This window comes from Palaemon carinicauda, chromosome 19 (assembly GCF_036898095.1).
Source record: "Palaemon carinicauda isolate YSFRI2023 chromosome 19, ASM3689809v2, whole genome shotgun sequence".
NCBI classification, from domain to species: domain Eukaryota; kingdom Metazoa; phylum Arthropoda; class Malacostraca; order Decapoda; family Palaemonidae; genus Palaemon; species Palaemon carinicauda.
In genome coordinates this window covers 6,955,974-6,973,194 of record NC_090743.1, presented here as the reverse complement: position 1 = coordinate 6,973,194, position 17,221 = coordinate 6,955,974, and the positions used below count along the sequence as shown (strand labels likewise).

General features: G+C 40.1%; 1 protein-coding gene across 5 annotated transcripts in view; it reads left to right on the top strand.

Moving 5' to 3' along the window:
* Positions 1 to 17,221, top strand: part of ACC (acetyl-CoA carboxylase) — a 131,240-nt gene that overhangs the window by 93,474 nt on the left and 20,545 nt on the right. For all 5 annotated transcript variants that reach the window (XM_068393109.1, XM_068393105.1, XM_068393106.1 and 2 more), the window contains 4 exons: positions 2,198 to 2,393; positions 13,047 to 13,147; positions 14,123 to 14,284; positions 14,881 to 14,988. In XM_068393109.1, the coding sequence (XP_068249210.1) occupies positions 2,198 to 2,393; positions 13,047 to 13,147; positions 14,123 to 14,284; positions 14,881 to 14,988 (567 nt within the window). The remainder of the gene's footprint in view (positions 1 to 2,197; positions 2,394 to 13,046; positions 13,148 to 14,122; positions 14,285 to 14,880; positions 14,989 to 17,221) is intronic.

The following is a 17,221-nucleotide window of genomic DNA, read 5'->3' as shown; positions in this document are numbered from 1 at the left end:
ATTTAGTTTCCCATAATAGATTGAATAACATCTTACACATACATCATTTTAGTCTAGGCTTTTAGGTACTGTAAACTCCAGATTTAAATTTCTGAAAATCATTTTATTGCTTCATTATTTATTTATCATAAAACTTATCATCGCAGAACTACACATATAGTTTTACAAAATCCCAAAAAATTAATGTTTAATTTAGAAAGGATTTTAGATTGCAACCCCGAAACATAATTTTACCAAACTAACCACTTAAATTCACCATACTATCAGACCACATCTCAAGCTGCCATTATAGGCCCTAAAGTCCAAAAATTGTGAACTGTAAGCTAGCACACCTAAGATAATGTAACAAGTATGTACAGATTTGGTATTCCATTGAGGTGTTGCTGAAATCCTATAAAGTAAAGATTGTAGCAAAGTGCCGAAGTGTTCTTCGTGTGTGATGAAAACTACTTCAGGGGAGCTTTCGGACTGAGCATCCATCAGCAAACAGCCGTGGTTCAGCGTCTTGGTCAAGGCTGTAGCTCAGGCCTTCGGGCCAAGTATCCTACCTTCTCGCCCTGCAGAAGCCCCTGTGGTTTCCCGGGGGATTCTACCGTTTCGTCAGACTCAAGGCAACGGGCTATGGCTGCATCTCCCCTTCATTCAGAGAAATGGATGAAGAAGATATCAACCTTTGTTCTAGACCCTTCAAGCTCAGAACTCTCTAGTAATTGGTAAGTGCGTAACACTGTTTTCAGACAGTACAGCAGCGCTCTATTCTCCTTGTTTTGGGTTGTGAGAAGTTCAAGGTTTCTTCAGACAGCAAGATAACTCAGGTGACTCCCTTTTGGCCTCAGAGAAACTGATTTACAGATCTCTAGCCTCTGTTGTTGGAGTGTCCAAAGAGATTGTCTTACGGGACCATTATTCTTAGACAACCAATTTTGAGATCAGTTCGCACAAACTTTCATGTTACATCTAACCGCATGGAAATTATATCCATCTTATTCTTGTCGAAAAAAAAAATTTCTATCCCCTCAAGATTTTTTACTGTGTTAGGTTTCAAAAAGCCCTCTATCAGTGATAATTATCAAAAACAGTGGAATCTGTATTTTTCTTGATGTAGGCCCACCAATGTTTCAGTAACAAGAACTAGTTTGAATAATACTATCAAGTTTTTGCATTTACTATTTTGTAAAGAAGAAATCGTCTATTTTGGTTATCAATACTCATAGGTCCTTGCTTAATAACATTCTCAGGCATATATGGTAAGATTTGTACTTCTGATGTAATCACAGATATATATATATATATATATATATTGAAGTTAAATAGTTTTTGTATTGAACCAATGGAAGATCATTCTTTTAAAGATCTTAAAGCTAATACCCTTTTTTATTAGCCTTTGCTGCAGCTAAATGTATTAGTTAGCTACAGGGTCTTTCCAATAATGGGTGTTTAGTGTTGATAAAATGAGTTTGTCTCTTTTGCTTACCTTCCAAGCTAGAAAGGATTTCAAAGACAAAAGTGTGGGATTCTTCAACCATATGAATGTCAGGCTAGGTTGATAGAAGTAAAAGACTTGTTACAGTATAATGAAATTAACTATTTCTATACTCACCTGACATTCATATAATACCCCCTCCCACCTCATTCATTATTGAAGTCAAGATGCTGTTATGCGTGTTTCAATTTCGAGATTGAAAATTCGACGTGGTAACAGTGTATCCAAGTGCTCTTATTACCATACACTGCCATATAAACTCAGTACTCCACTAGAGGTGGCAAGACTATTAAAGGGAAAGCAAAATAATTTTTTTTTATATATTTGGGCTAGACTGATGTTTAACCTGCTTTGAGAAAGAACCTGTAGAAATTTTAAATAAGTACAGTATAGAAATGATTAATTGCACTATTAGGATTCTGTATTCCACAGAAAGTTTTGAAAATGTATACTGTAATTTGAAGCATTCAGAATGTTTGAAATGCTATTTTTTAAAATAAGTAGAAATATTAGGAAAAATACACATATTACTGAAAAATTTTAACTATAGATTAGGTGCTAGGGTATCCATCCTCATATAACGATGTGCCATCAAAGAAAATATATCAGAATGGACAGGACTGCGGAAAATGTGTAACATAGGATATTCCCTCTTGTTGTGTAATTAGAAAGTCATTTAAGTACACTTGAACAGATATTTTTATCCTTTGGCAGATTAAGTTTGAAGGTTTTGGAGCACGCCAGGGTCCACTACATGGTCTTCCAATCTCTACACCCTACATGACCAAGGATTACTTGCAGCTAAAGAGGTTCCAGGCACAGACGAATGGCACTACTTATGTTTATGATTTCCCAGAAATGTTTAGGCAGGCCTTAGAGAGAGTTTGGGAAGAGTATCTACGAGAAAGAGGTCAGTAAATACTAAAAAGGTTGATTCTTATTTCTTGATGAATTCAATAAGTTTTATATCTTCTATGGTTTACAAACATTCATACATTTCTCAGTTTGATTGTGAGCCAGTAATCTGTTTATTTCAATTAAAGTAGCTGTTTGAAAAGTTCCTATATCTATTGTAATTTAAATCTATTTCATGTGGTACCACTGGTTGCATAGAGCAGTGATTATTGAACACTCATTACCAAAAGTATAAGCAGGATGAGCACTATACAGTGGAACCTCTACACACGAACGTATCTACATCCGAAGTAAAATTCGTGCAAATTTTTGACTCTACACCCGAATTTTATTTCGACACACGAAGTAGCAATTTTCGTCGTACCGGTTGTATCCGAATTTTTCGACACGCGAAGTACAATTCGAACACGTTCCTACTCTACACCCGAATTTTTTTTTCGACACCCGAAGTAAACAATACTCGTATGCGTAGTCGGTGCTCATAGCGCCTGATGTGTTTTTTATTTCCGCCAATAGAAGGCAGCACTTCAACCTCGGAGGGACCCTCAATTAGCGTGGCTTGGGTCAGTCCTCTGTTCTCGTTGGCTTTATGTGGTTGTGCCCTGTGCGTTCTGCTATTAATTGTGTTTTAATCGTGATTTTTTACATTCATCCTTTTACGGTATTTTACGAAAATCATGGGTCCTAAAAGGCTTAGTTTCGTAAGTGGTAGTGGTGAGAAAAGGAATAAGGGAATGCTTTCTTTAGAAGTAAAGCAAGGAATTATTGAAAAGCATGAGCGTGGCGTCCGTATGAGTGAACTTGCTATAAGTTCCGCGCAAATAAAAGAGGTGTTAGGAAAATATCAAGACGTGGTCGACTTCATCGACAAATACCATCCAAAGAAATTGCAGGTTTGTCGTGTAGCTGCGCAGTTTGATGATGTTTCCCTAACTTATTTTCGAAACATTCTGAAAAGCTGTACCAAGCAACTTTCTATCGATAGCTTCTTTAAAAAAACTACGAAGCGAACTCGTGATGAAGAGGAAGGAAGTGGTTCAAAGAAAACAGCAGAGTGAAGAGAAAAAAATTCAATCAATTTTAAGTGTAGAGAGTGAAAGTGATTAAAATTAATCATCAAAAAGAAAAAAAGAAAATGTAAAAAAAAAATATAAATTATAAAAAAAAAAAAAGCTAAGTTATGTTAAAGTTCACTTAGTGTAAGTTAGAATAAGTTACGGTAGTGTACGTTTATCGTAGTTAACCTCTCTACCTCCTCGCCGCCCGTCCGTCTCCTCTCTGCGTAGCAAGACTAACAACACCTGCGCTGGAGTTTCTAAGGTAAAGTGACGCTAAAAACCCGTTTCTTATTTATCATTTTTTGCTAATTCTTCTTATTTACATGTCTATTCTTCTTATTTACATGTCTATTATCTAATTTAGTGTTCATTATTCTCATGGGAAAATTATGTGTAGTAGTTTATTAAGAAGTTATCATAGGTTTTTGGGCTCAACCACGGATTAATCCTATTTCAATGTATTCTTATGGGAAAATTCGTTTCGACAACCGAACATTTTCTACATCCGAAGTTGGTTCTGGAACGGATTAAATTCGTATGTAGAGGTTCCACTGTATTAGATAATGCCTTTTAAAAAGAAATAAAAGTTTATAAAGCAGTTGGATAAAAATTTAGAATTAGTGCAGTTTTTAAAGAGGGGGTAATCAGTTTGTACACTTGATTTTGACATAATATTAGTTTTGTGTTGCCCTTTTTGCAGTTTTTCTGGGGTGATCATAGGTATGAGAAAAGATCCTTCTAAGAGTGCCAAGTAGATATAGACTTTCAGAACTCATCCTGTTATTCTGAAACCTTATAAGGGTATACATTAAAGCAATAAAACAGTACCAAGATTAACTGAAACTGAAATTTTGTAAAGGAAAGGGTAGATATAAACTCTAGCTGTAAAATATTATTTTATGAATAGTACTTACCTGGCAGTATATATATATATATATATATATATATATATATATATATATATATATATATATATATATATAGCTGATTTAGAGATATCAGCTATATATATATATATATATATATATATATATATATATATATATATATATATATATATATATATATATATATATATATATATATATATATATATATATATATATATATATATAACTGCCAGGTAAGTATTCATAAAACTTTGTTTTATCATAAAAACTCCATTTCTGGGCTCCGACCTGTGCCGCGCAGTGAAATACTCCTAGAGCACTATTTCTAAGGAATATAACTGCTATATATTACCAGAGAAAAAAAGCATAGGAATGCCAGGTTGAACCCAGCTCGCTCACCTATATAAGGTGTCGGTATAAAATACTGGGGCGTGATAATTCACAACCAGAGGTCTCGCACTATTTAGATATCTCCTCTTCAAAATCCCCGCCACAGCGAGGTGCCGTTCAACACTACTACCACTAACCCAACCCACGCCAGTGACTACACTCCTTTATAGCACTTGTTGTTATTAAGTCCAACATGTTTTTTTCTCGTGTTTATCCTTGGATTTATCATTATTTTATAATCGATGGCCGATTCCCATGATACCCCATCGAAGTTAAGTACTTTATCCATGAATGTTAGCGAGATTGGGCAGTGTAACCTCTGTTTTTATTAATGGAGAAGTGTTTATATATGAACGGCGTCCCCGTTCTTACCGTTCATGGTTCGGCTCTGCCCTTTTTCTCGTTAGTTCGTCAGTCATTAATATTTGTTCGAACTTTTAGGAGTTTTTTCCTTACATTTATATAGTACACCGTCTTTATGCTTTCATCTAGCATTAATTTTATGTTATCCTATGATATCAGTGTTAGCGTTTCATCAAGGAGTAGGTTATGTTGGTATGCCTGCATTCGTGCATGCTGGTGGATTGCGTCACCTTTGAGATTGTTTCGCTAGTTCTAGGAAGACGACCATCTCACTTATTATTGTTAAACATTTTAGTTTTATTTCGTACGCTCCACCTAGTTTTACATTTGGTTCGAGTGGGACTCGCGTATTTTGTTGTTTTTACTGTTCGATCTACCACTTCAGTAACTAGGTTGGTACCCCTGCTTTCCATCTGCTGATGGCGTCATGCTCCTCCCTTACCACTCGCCCGAGTACCCTCTCTCGCCATATTATTTCTGAATGCCTAACCTTACTTACGTGATTTCGCTTTTAATTCATTAATTATTTTTATGTATTTGTGCATTGATATTATATTTATTGCTTTACTCCGTTATGATCATATTTTTGGGATTTTCATGTCATGTTGAGGGGATCTCCAGTTGGTAGCCCTGTCTACCACTACGCACTGGTGATTCCCCGGTACCATACCCCCCCCCCCCACAGGTTGGGGAGGCTATTCCATCCCCCCCTCCTCCAGTGTACACCCTTCCTCTCACTCGATAGTTGTTGGTTATGACATACGGGTCAAGTATGCTTGTTCCTCAGTCTTCCCTCAACGTTCCGACATATTGAGGACTGAGTGTACCCACGGGGTGTGACTTAGTCTCATTCATTCATACCGGGCTGTTTCGTCTCCTCCCCTCCCGTCGCCCCGATTGGCCATCGGTCGGGGGAGGGGGAGGGCCGGGACCACCGGGGACTATCACACGTGATTAGTCGGTATGACTGCACCTTGGTGTAACTTTTGCTTTTAGCTATGGTTGTAAGAATGAGCACTTAAATTAGGAGTGTCCCCACCTACGGTACCTCCTGCTATTATCGTCCGCATAGGACTTATTAATATCCTATATCATTATATTATATTCTACATGAATCATTACCTTCGTCCCGGTACCTCTGGTTGGGTAGTGGGGGTTCCATTGGCTCCCCCGCGCTCTCCCGTGGTACCCTCCCATCATCAGACATCGGAGCCTCCGAGCTCTTAAATACAAGATCTGTTGACACTGACACAGTTTTGATTAATATCCCCGGGAGCCCTATTCAATTACAGACATTAGTTTTAGATCATAACTGGAGTTTTCTATTTATGTATTTTTAGGATGTATCTTAGGTTACTTTAAGTTTACTTTAAGTTACTTTAAGTTTACTTTAAGTTACTTTAAGTTTACTTTACCAACCCTGTTCCCCGGCCCCGGAACTAGTTTTGATTATATTTATTCATCACTGTTTTTTGCATCCTTTTTCATCCCTTTTTATTTTATACCTCCCTGGTAATGACGGGATGGTATATTCCTCGCTATGACAATATTATTTCATTGATAATCTTAACTTATTACGGAATTGTTTCAACAATGTCTGTTAATTTTTATAATTTTTTCCCCGGTTACTATACCGGTTCGAAATTTTGTTCATAGCCTTTTGTCCCGATTTCATATCGGTCTATTTTAAGAATCCGGAAAACCCGGATCTTTTTAGGTTATTAACCTATTATGGGATACTCACGTATCTGTATTTTATTCTATACTTCCCAAGTAGCGACGGGACAGTGTATTTCAAGCTATGACAATATTATTTCTTTGATAACCTTAACTTATTACGGGATTGTTTTAACAATGTCAGTTTATTTATAAGTTATTCCCCGGTTACTAAACCGGTCCTAGAGTTGTTCATAGCCTTTTGTCCCGGTTTCATATCGGTCTACTTTAAGAACCCGGAACACCCGGATCCTTTTAGGTTACTAACCTATTATGGGACACTCACGTATCTTTATTTTATTCTATACTTCCCAAGTAGCAACGGGATAGTATATTTCTCCGTATGACAATATTTTTTCATTGATAACCTTAACTTATTATGGAATTGTTTTAACAAAGTCAGTTAATTTATGATAAGTTTTTCCCCGGTTATTGTACCGATCTGAATTTTGTTCATAGTCTTTTGTCCTGATTTCATATTGGTCTAATTCAAGAATTCGGAGCATCCGGATCTCTTTAGGTTACTGACCTGCTATGGGATACTTATGTATCTTTATGATATTCTATACTTTCCCAGTACCGACGGGATAGTATATTTCGCGCTATGACAATATTATTTCATTGATAATCTTCACCTTTTATGGAATTATTTTGACAATGTCAGTTAATTTATGAAAGTTTTCTCCCCGGTTATTATACCGGTCCGAAATTTTGTTCATAGCCTTTTGTCCCGGTTTCATACCGGTCTATTTTAAGAATTCGGAACACCCGGATCTTTTTGGGTTACCACCCTACTATGGGACACTGTAGGTGCCCCTGTCGTTACTATTTATAATTATAACTTCGGATATATTATTTTGGGATTTTCATTTTATTTCCTTTGTGATTGATCGATTTAAACATTTATTCTCGATCTATTTATTTTACATTCCCAACGGAGTTACCTTGTTCATTAGTAACGATATACCCTCTTTCGGAGCTCGCAGTCTTCCATGACTTCTACCTTGGCGACTCTTTAGATCTGGGTTGGCGGGTTTGCCTGGAGTGTCAGGGCAAAGAGATCCTGTGTCTCTTCCTTTTAGGGTTTTCAAGGAAGCACGTGGCTGATGTCGGGCCACGTCCCGTTGTCCCTAAAGTTAAAGCTACCTGCCAGCCCTACCAAAGACTCACAGGTCTTCCAAATCACCAAACCAATTAAGACTTCTCTTGGGCCGAGAGCGAAGCCCGGCCTGAAACCTACGACCCCGGAGGCTCCCTTCGATCCGGCAGCCCTTTCAAGATTGATGCATGGCCTCTCGTGGCATGGTTAGTTTCAACCTGACCTTTCATTAGAAGAGGCCAGCGACCGATCCCAGGGATGAGGTAGAAATTTATTTCTATTTGAACACGATGTTGTGCTGATATTTATCCATATATATACATATATGTATAATTTACGGACCTCTGTAGCTCACTGGCTCAAACCTCGTGTCACATACCGAGTCACCACGATTATAGGATGGAAGATTCCTGGTGCCTCTGTGAACTTGACAATTGAATGGAATTATTGCCCATTAGTGGGAAGTGAGTGCTAAACCAGATAGCCTCATACAGGGTCTCATTTGTTATGGGCTACCTCAACAGCACAATATATCATCCCGGATGCCTCTAGGCTCCCGGAATTCGTCGAAAGCAATCCGTGGAAGGGGGCCTTGCGCTCTCCCTTCAAAGATGGTATGTTAACCATCGAAGGGTTTGGCACCCGGACTGTAGAAGATTTTGAATTCTACCCGCCGGGTCTACAGTTCCCTCTCTCTAGTTTCGCATGCCTTACCGAGGAGACACTCGTAAGGTTTGACAAGGTCCCCAAAGAAACCAAAATGTACCCAAAGGGGCAGGCTCAGTCCACCTGGGTCCGGCCCTTAAACGAGTGGGAGTGTGTTAACACTACGTTAACACCTCACAAGAGCCCGTACACGATGTTTCTAGTGGAGGAGTAAACCCCTACTCCGTGTGTCACTAAGATATCGGACCTTGCTCGGCAGGCAATAAACGAGGACAAGCCGTTACCGCAGCTGCAGGAAACGCATCCGACCTCCCTCCTGTCCCTGGGGGATCACGATTGCTGGGCTAACGCCCCGGCGACCTTCACATTGGGTAAATTAAGCGCTGACTGTGCTCCCATTCAGTTCAGTGAGTGGCTACCCAGGCTTCCGGAATCTCTGATATGCCTCGAGCTCGAAGCCTGTATGCGCCTGAGTGGACCTATCAACTCGGCTACAATGGCAGAAAAGACCTCTTTAATGTATGAAGAAGAACCACCTTTTAAGGTCTTGACAAAGTCATTACTTCAAACCTTACTGTCTGATTCCTACGACTTCTTTGCGGCCAGACGTCGTTGCTGTAGGCATGTCTTGTCTGAGGCCACTATCAGACATGAGCCTAACAAGCTCATTAAAGCCCCAGTCTGGAGCTGCTAGGGTCAATCAGAGCCTCAAGGTTCGATGGGCTTAGTCCCCAAGCACAAGTTCGAACCGGCCAGCAACCAATCTCGAGGTAGAAAGAGTCTGAGATCTTTCCATTCCTTCCAAACCGGCAGTCCCAACAGGTGGTTCAAACCATCCCGGTGGCACAAGGGAGTCAACCTTTCACTTCGAAGGGTCAACCCCAACAGCAATACGTGCTGGTTCCTCAGTCCCAAGTAGCAACTACCTCCTATGCTACTTCCCCAGCCCTTAGGCCCACCTTTGAAACTCAGGGTACTTTCCAGGGTTACCAGCGCCCCATAGGCGCTAGCTCGAGAGGAACTTTTCGCAACAGCTACTCTCGAGGCCGAGGAGGTAAATCCGCAGCAAATCATTGGGGGTTCTCAGGTAGGGGTAGGACTTTACATCTTCCGGAACCGTTGAACGTTCAACATTTGGGCTTTCAGTATAATTTCCAAAGGTCTGGGGTGGAGTTGGATAGAATGGCCCCCTCCACCAACCAGTTTTCATCAACATCCAACGGAAGAGCTAGTCTTATATGAAAACGATTTATTGCAAAAGGAAGCAATAAAGAAAGTAAATCGTTTGTAATTTCAGGATCACTTGTTCAGCGGGCCAAAGAAAGACTCAGAATAGCGAAGAGTAATCCTAGACCTGTCACTTCTGAATTCTTACATTTAATGCGACAAGTTTCACATGCTGACCATCTCTCAGGTGCGGACCTTGCTTCTCTGTGGGGCCGTCACCTCCCCTATGGATCTTGCAGACGTTTGCTATCATGTTCCGAAAGCAAGGCATTTTCGTCCGTTTCTAGGCTTCAACTAGGCAAACTGCCTCACAGCAACTACAGAGTGATAATCTCTTACAACAGTTTTGGTTCCAAATCAACTTCGAGAAATCTCGTTTGGTCCCGAGGACAAGTTTCAATGGTTAGGATTCAATGGGTTCTATGCTCCCACACTCTGTCTCCCAACAGCCAAGAGGAACGATATAGCAAAACACAATAAGTTTTCTCAAAGACAAATTGTCTTCCAGAAGAAATCAAGAGAGAATCCTGGGTGCCCTCCAGTTTGCCTCAGTAACAGATATACTACTGAAGGCCAGACTGAAAGATATAAGCCGAGTATGGTGCTCCAGGAAAACGAGTAATATCGAGACAAAGGGCTCGACTCCAACCAATTCTGAAGAAAAGACTTCAACCATCGACAAAGGTCAAAATCTGGCAAATCAGTTTCCTTACAATATCCACCCCCAAGCTCGTCATTTACACAGACGCCTCCCTAACAGGCGGGGGGGGGGGGGGGGGGGATACTCTCAGTACACGAAAGTCCTGGGACTATGGTCGACAATATTCCGCCAACTTCATATCAATGTTTTAGAAGCCATGGCGGTATTTTTTACCTTAAGCAACCGGCTCCAGCCAAAAACCAACATATCAGGTTTCTTCTAGATAGATAGTGGCGGACGCACTTTCGAGGACAACTCCGCTGGAGTCGGAGTGGTCACTAGACCCAATGTCCTTCAGTTGGATTCTTTCTCAGGTTCCGGATCTCCAGATAGATCTGTTTGCAACAAAGTCCAACTACAACTAGAGTGCTACGTAGCTCCCAGCCCGGATCCTCGGGCTTACGCCACAGGCGCACTATCATTAGTCTGGAACACTTGGGAGAGAATTTACCTATTCCCACCAATAAATCTGTCGATGAAAGTGTTAGACAAGCTCAGGACTTTCAAAGGCCAAGTTGCTCTAGTAGTCCCCATCTGGCCCAAGCGCAACGGGTTTCCCCTTCTGGTGGAACTGGTTCTCCACCTCGACAGATCCCCAATCCAATACAAACACAAGCAGTACAACTCGCTGTGTGTTAGCTTCCTCAAATTCAGAATGCCCTACCTTTCTGGACTTTATGAAATTTGCTGCTCAAGAGGTGCAGATATTGATCCTCAAATACGTTATTTTTAGAATCAGATAAGAGGGGATCCACCCTTCGACAGTATGATTCGGCTGTTATGAAACTTGCCAGTTTTTAAGGGACTCAAAGGTTGAGACAATGACTATGAATCTGACAGTAACCTTCTTCAGAATTTTATTTGAATCAGACTTAGAGACTTGTACTATTACCACAAATTAAGTCAGCCTTGAAGGTTTTACAATTGGCTTTAATATTGCCCTTACAGATTCATACTTCTCATCCATCCCGAGAACCTGCGCCAGATTGAAACCATCAACTCACCATAGCTCAGTTTCCTGGTTTCTGAATGACGTACTTAAGTTGGCTTCAGACACTCTTAACGAGACTTGCCATTATATTCCATTGGTTAGGAAATCCTTGTTCTTAATGAACCTGACTTCTGGCGCCAGAATATCAGAACTTTCAGCCTTGTCTAGAGATCCAGGTCATATTGAATTTCTCTCGTCAGGGGAAGTACTCCTTTCCCCTGACAAAAGATTTTTAGCGAAAATGAGGACCCCCAGGACAGACGGTTCCCCTGGAAGATTGTCCCACTTCCGCAGGACCCATCTTTATGTCCAGTAAACACTCTGGAAGCCTACTTAAACATATCTCCCGTTCAGTCCTCGGGGCCCTTACCCATTAGAGAAGGTGAAGAACCATCATCCTGAAAGGACTCAGACAGAAGATTCTGCATTTCATTAACGGGCTACCTAGAATCATTCCCACATCACTCCCTTACGTCCATGATATATGAGCTGTAGCTACCTCAGTTAATTACTATGAACTTTACTGGACTTACTAAATATACAGGCCGGAAGTCTCCAACAGTATTTAAACGCCACTGCTTAAAACCTCTGGAAGCCTTATATTTGCTACAGTGGCAGCAGGGAATGTAATTCCTCCTGAACATAGTGAACCTTAATCAACTATGTCTTGCTATCCTCTTACCTGTTATTTTGGGTTTTGTTACTTCCTCAGGTATTGTTCCAAGATTTGGGACCATTTCTCTGGTACTATTTCACTGCGCGGCACAGGTCGGAGCCCAGAAAAGGGATTTTGACGAAGGAAAAATCTATTTCTGGGCGAGAGACCTGTGCCGCCCAGTGAACCCTCCCTTGACTTCCCTCCCAACATGGGCCCCAAACCTTGGGTGCTATGAGGAGTGACGTCACTGGCGTGGGTTGGGTTAGTGGTAGTAGTGTTGAACGGCACCTCGCTGTGGCGGGGATTTTGAAGAGGAGATATCTAAATAGTGCGAGACCTCTGGTTGTGAATTATCACGCCCCAGTATTTTATACCGACACCTTATATAGGTGAGCGAGCTGGGTTCAACCTGGCATTCCTATGCTTTTTTTCTCTGGTAATATATAGCAGTTATATTCCTTAGAAATAGTGCTCTAGGAGTATTTCACTGGGCGGCACAGGTCTCTCGCCCAGAAATAGATTTTTCCTTCGTCAAAATCCCTTTTTTATGAATAGTACTTACCTGGCAGTTATATATATAAAGCTGATATCTCTAAATCAGCTATATATATATAACTGCCAGGTAAGTATTCATAAAACTTTGTTTTATCATAAAAACTCCATTTTCTATCCTATTTTGAGGGTAAATTAAAGTTATATTAGAATGCTATTATACATTAAAGCAATAAAACAGTACTAAGATTAACTGAAACTAAGATTTTGTAAAGGAAAGGTTAGATATAAACTCTAGCTCTAAAATATTATGTCTATCCTGTTTTGAGGTAAAATGAAAATTATATTAGAATTCTAGATGGCTACTAGGGAACTGATTTTTCTCCCATTGGTTTCAGGGGGCGGAGAAGTTCCTGGCGTTCTTATGAGTACTGTAGAACTCGTACTAGATCAGGAGGATAAACTGATGGAGGAGAAAAGACTTCCTGGTGAGAACAATGTAAGGCTTACCTGTGCATATTTTGGTGTTTTTTCTCACTGTTGTATTTGTTGTATTAAATCATATGTTTAATGATCAACTTTATTACTGTTTATCACAATATCTAATCCTTATAAATTTTAAAGATCCTGCTTTATTGTCCAAAGGTATGTAGTATTTTCACTATGTCTCTATATGTTTACCTGGCCATTAAGACATTTTTTTCAAAAGCATTAAAATTTCAGTATCTTTAGCTATAAAGTTTTAAGACTTCATTTGTATTAACTGTTTAATGAGGGTTTAATATTTAATGGGATGGATCTAAAAGTGAAAGTCATCCTTAAAGGTCAAAGATAAAAAAAAAAAATTATAATTTTGGCCATAACTTTTACGCTATAGGACATAGAGAGAGACATATTTAGCATGCATAGTTACCTGATGAAACTTATCTGTATAAGGTCACTTGATGTATATAGTCCACTAATGAAGGGAAAAATAACGTTAAAGTCATGTGTCAAGCTTAGAGCTCAAATCAGAATTTAATCTCATGTAACTTTTGAAGTATACTGGACATTAAAGTTTAGTGTACTCTTCAGTAATGAAGCTACGTAGAATAAGGTCAAGGCCAAGGTCAAGGTCATAATGAGAAATTAGAAGTCAAATATATATTATCTACCTGTAGGGCACTTTTACAAACAATTTGCTATTTTGGTATTTCTTAGATACTCCAATATAAGAATTGTCTGATAAAATCACATATATCAGGAAGAAGTATTTTTATGAGTGTTAAAACTTTATTTTTAAAAGAGGTTTATAAACCCATGCCATAAGTTCTGTTTTTCATCAAATTGTACTGGTTTTGGGGGGTGAATTTTATTCTTAGTAAGTTTCTTATAACTAACTATACAGCATATACATGCCTGATAGTGTGTATATGTTTGAAAGAATAAGGGAATAAGTATTTTATTTTATATTTAGTTAACCATTTTTTTTTAGATTGGTATGGTTGCGTGGCGTATGACGTTTCACACCCCAGAATACCCAGATGGCCGTGATGTGATCTGCATATGCAATGACATTACCTATCAAATTGGTTCTTTTGGTCCTGCTGAAGACACACTCTTCCTAAAAGCTTCAATACTGGCCAGAAATTTGAAGGTTTGTGTTACATATTTTTGAGCATGTATGATTTATTTCTTTGTTACTGTCTCACAGGATGTAGATACAGCTGTCTGCTAAAGAAGGTGATGAATGCAAGAGGAAGGCCAAGGTTTGAGTGGATGGATGGAGTGAAGAAAGCTCTGGGTGATAGGAGGATAGATGTGAGAGAGGCAAGAGAGCGTGCTAGAAATAGGAATGAATGGCGAGCGATTGCGACGCAGTTCCGGTAGGCCCTGCTGCTTCCTCCGATGCCTTAGATGACCGCGGAGGTAGCAGCAGTAGGGGATTCAGCATTATAAAGCTTCATCTGTGGTGGATAATGTGGGAGGGTGGGCTGTGGCACCCTAGCAGTACCAGCTGAACTCGGTTGAGTCCCTTGCTAGGCTAGAGGAACGTAGAGAGTAGATGTCCCCTTTTTGTTTTGTTTCATTTGTTGATGTCGGCTACCCCCCAAAATTGGGGGAAGTGCCTTGGTATATGTATGTATGTATGTATGAAATATATAATGAATATGATCTCTTATTTGTTTCTGCAACAGTTTTCTGTCAGGTGAATGACATTTAGTATTTTAATGATGGAAATTATCTTTTCAGATCCCGAGGATCTATATAGCAGCAAATTCAGGTGCTCGCATCGGCTTGGCAGAGGAGGTTAAGCATTTATTCAAAGTTGCTTGGGAAGATCTTTCAGAACCAGATAAAGTATGTATGGTCTGAAACTGTTATTTTATTCACTGTTAACAAATACAATAGTGTGTTGAGTTGTGGTTTGGAAATAGCATCCATTCATGAAATCCCATTATAGGTACTTCAATTATAAATGTGAGACATTGAAAATACAGAAACAAAGGTTAGATACAAGAACATTAAAAAAAAAAAAGTAATATATGAGTTCTAGCATAGGTGCATCACCGATTTTCTAGCAATTGATGGTTCAGCACCTCTCTTAATATATAAAATCACTGGGCAGCCAACAAAAGGCTGTGTGTAGCACACCATCCATTTTTTTTACGCTGCACCTGCTGGTAATAGTCTCCCTTAATTATGAGATTATAGCTTATTTTACTTGAATTTTGCCCTAGTTATGGTAGGTTGTAGGGTCAGAGTGGTCCCTGCATTCTTGTGTAGAGGGAAGGCTTTTTGCTCTCTGAGGATCTCCAGTGATCAACCTGTTTGCCACGCAGCTAAACAGTATCTCTCCGTGTGTCATTCCCCCATTCCAACCTGTGGCAGTGTTAGCGAATGTTTCCAACATCCAGTGGGTCATCTGGACATCTTTGCCTTTCCTCCTTTTAGCTAGATCTGGCAGCTGATCAACCGTGAGTTGATTATGCCAGGCCTCGTAATGACCCGGGTGGCTCCCAGGTAACCACATGCAAACTGGTATCCCAATTTGTTAGTACTTCTAGTTGAGGTCCAGAGGGAACTACTCCACTTCTCTGTCAGCCACATCTTCAAAGGTACCACTAAAGCTGCTTGAATTTCACTGTTTGAGACTATCCAGCACCTTCGTGCAAAAGGCTTTTTGTGAGGCACTGCACAAATGTCTGGATATCTGCAAAGCTCCTCTACAGCTGTCTGCCAGGGAAGTGGCAACCATTTATGATTGGGGTCATAGAAGGGGTACTTTCTAGTTGGAGAGTCTTGCGCAGATTGCATATTTCCTTGTCCTCCTTCACCAAGAGAAGCACCTCTCAGTCACAGCTGTTAAAGGCTATCCATCAGCCTTGAGCACAGTCTTTCGGCTGCAGGGTATAGAACTTTCTTTCTTGTGGAATAGTCTATGCTCCTTAGTTTTGTCAAGCAGTCTTGCCCAACCCGGAGTGGAATGTGACACTGGTTCTCGAGGCTTATCCGCGTACCACGTTTGAGTCTTTGAGAAGGTTGTCTGACATAAATCTGATCCACAAGACTCCTTTTGCTATGCCTTGGCATTGACAAAAAGACTAGGCAAGTTGTACAGTCTTTCTTTAAATCACCCACTCTGAGGGTTGAAAGGAGGACTTATTTTGAATTTGTGCCAGAGTTCATGGCTAAACCCAGAATCCTACAGCACACAACCCCACTTTTTTAACTTTCTCTATCCCCTCTCTAAGGGAAGCGAATGAGTGGCAATCAAGAGATGACTTTGTATCCTGTGATGGCTCTGTAGTGCTATCTGAAGAGAACCAGACACCTTAGGTCCAAATGTCAGTACCTCTTACCTTGCATTGGCAGAACCAATAAAGAGGCGTCGAGGAACACTGTCTCTTTCTGGCTTTGTGATACAATCCGTAGGGCATACATCGCAATAACTAAGAGGGTCAAGGTACCAGTCAGTACCGAGGCTCATGAAGTCATGGTTGTAGACTCTACCTTAACCTTCGAGAGGAATATTGCAGTCGGCAGGGCATCGAAGGCTGGGGTTTGGGAATGCCAAATCACCTTCATAGCAATTTACCTATGGTAGTATACATAAGTCTCTTGACACTTTTGTTCTTGGTCCTGTGGTGGCTGCTCAAGTAGTTGTGTAGCCAATCTTGCTCCCGCATGGTACAGGAAGCATCTTGTATATAGTAACTCGTAGATGTATGTTTGGGAGGGAAGGTAGAATGACTGGCTCTTATCCTTCATCTTTCCTTCCCCAGTCTTGGTGATTAAGCTGTCATACCTTTGCTCACCTGACCTGACTTGATGCTGGTAAGCTACACTTTTGAGTGTTGTTCTTGATAATCGAAAGAATTATCTCTCCCATCTTCCCCTGATGAGGAGAGTAGATGGTGGAATATATACCAACCTATTGATCATCATATACCAATGATATTCTGAACTACTCCTCTTTGTGAGAAGTGAGTCATCCTTTGACCTTATGTTTTTGTTCAATCCAGGCCTTATCAGCCAATTTTTCCCTTTAAATGTTTCTGGAGTAATATTTGCTCCCTTATGGGACCAGGCA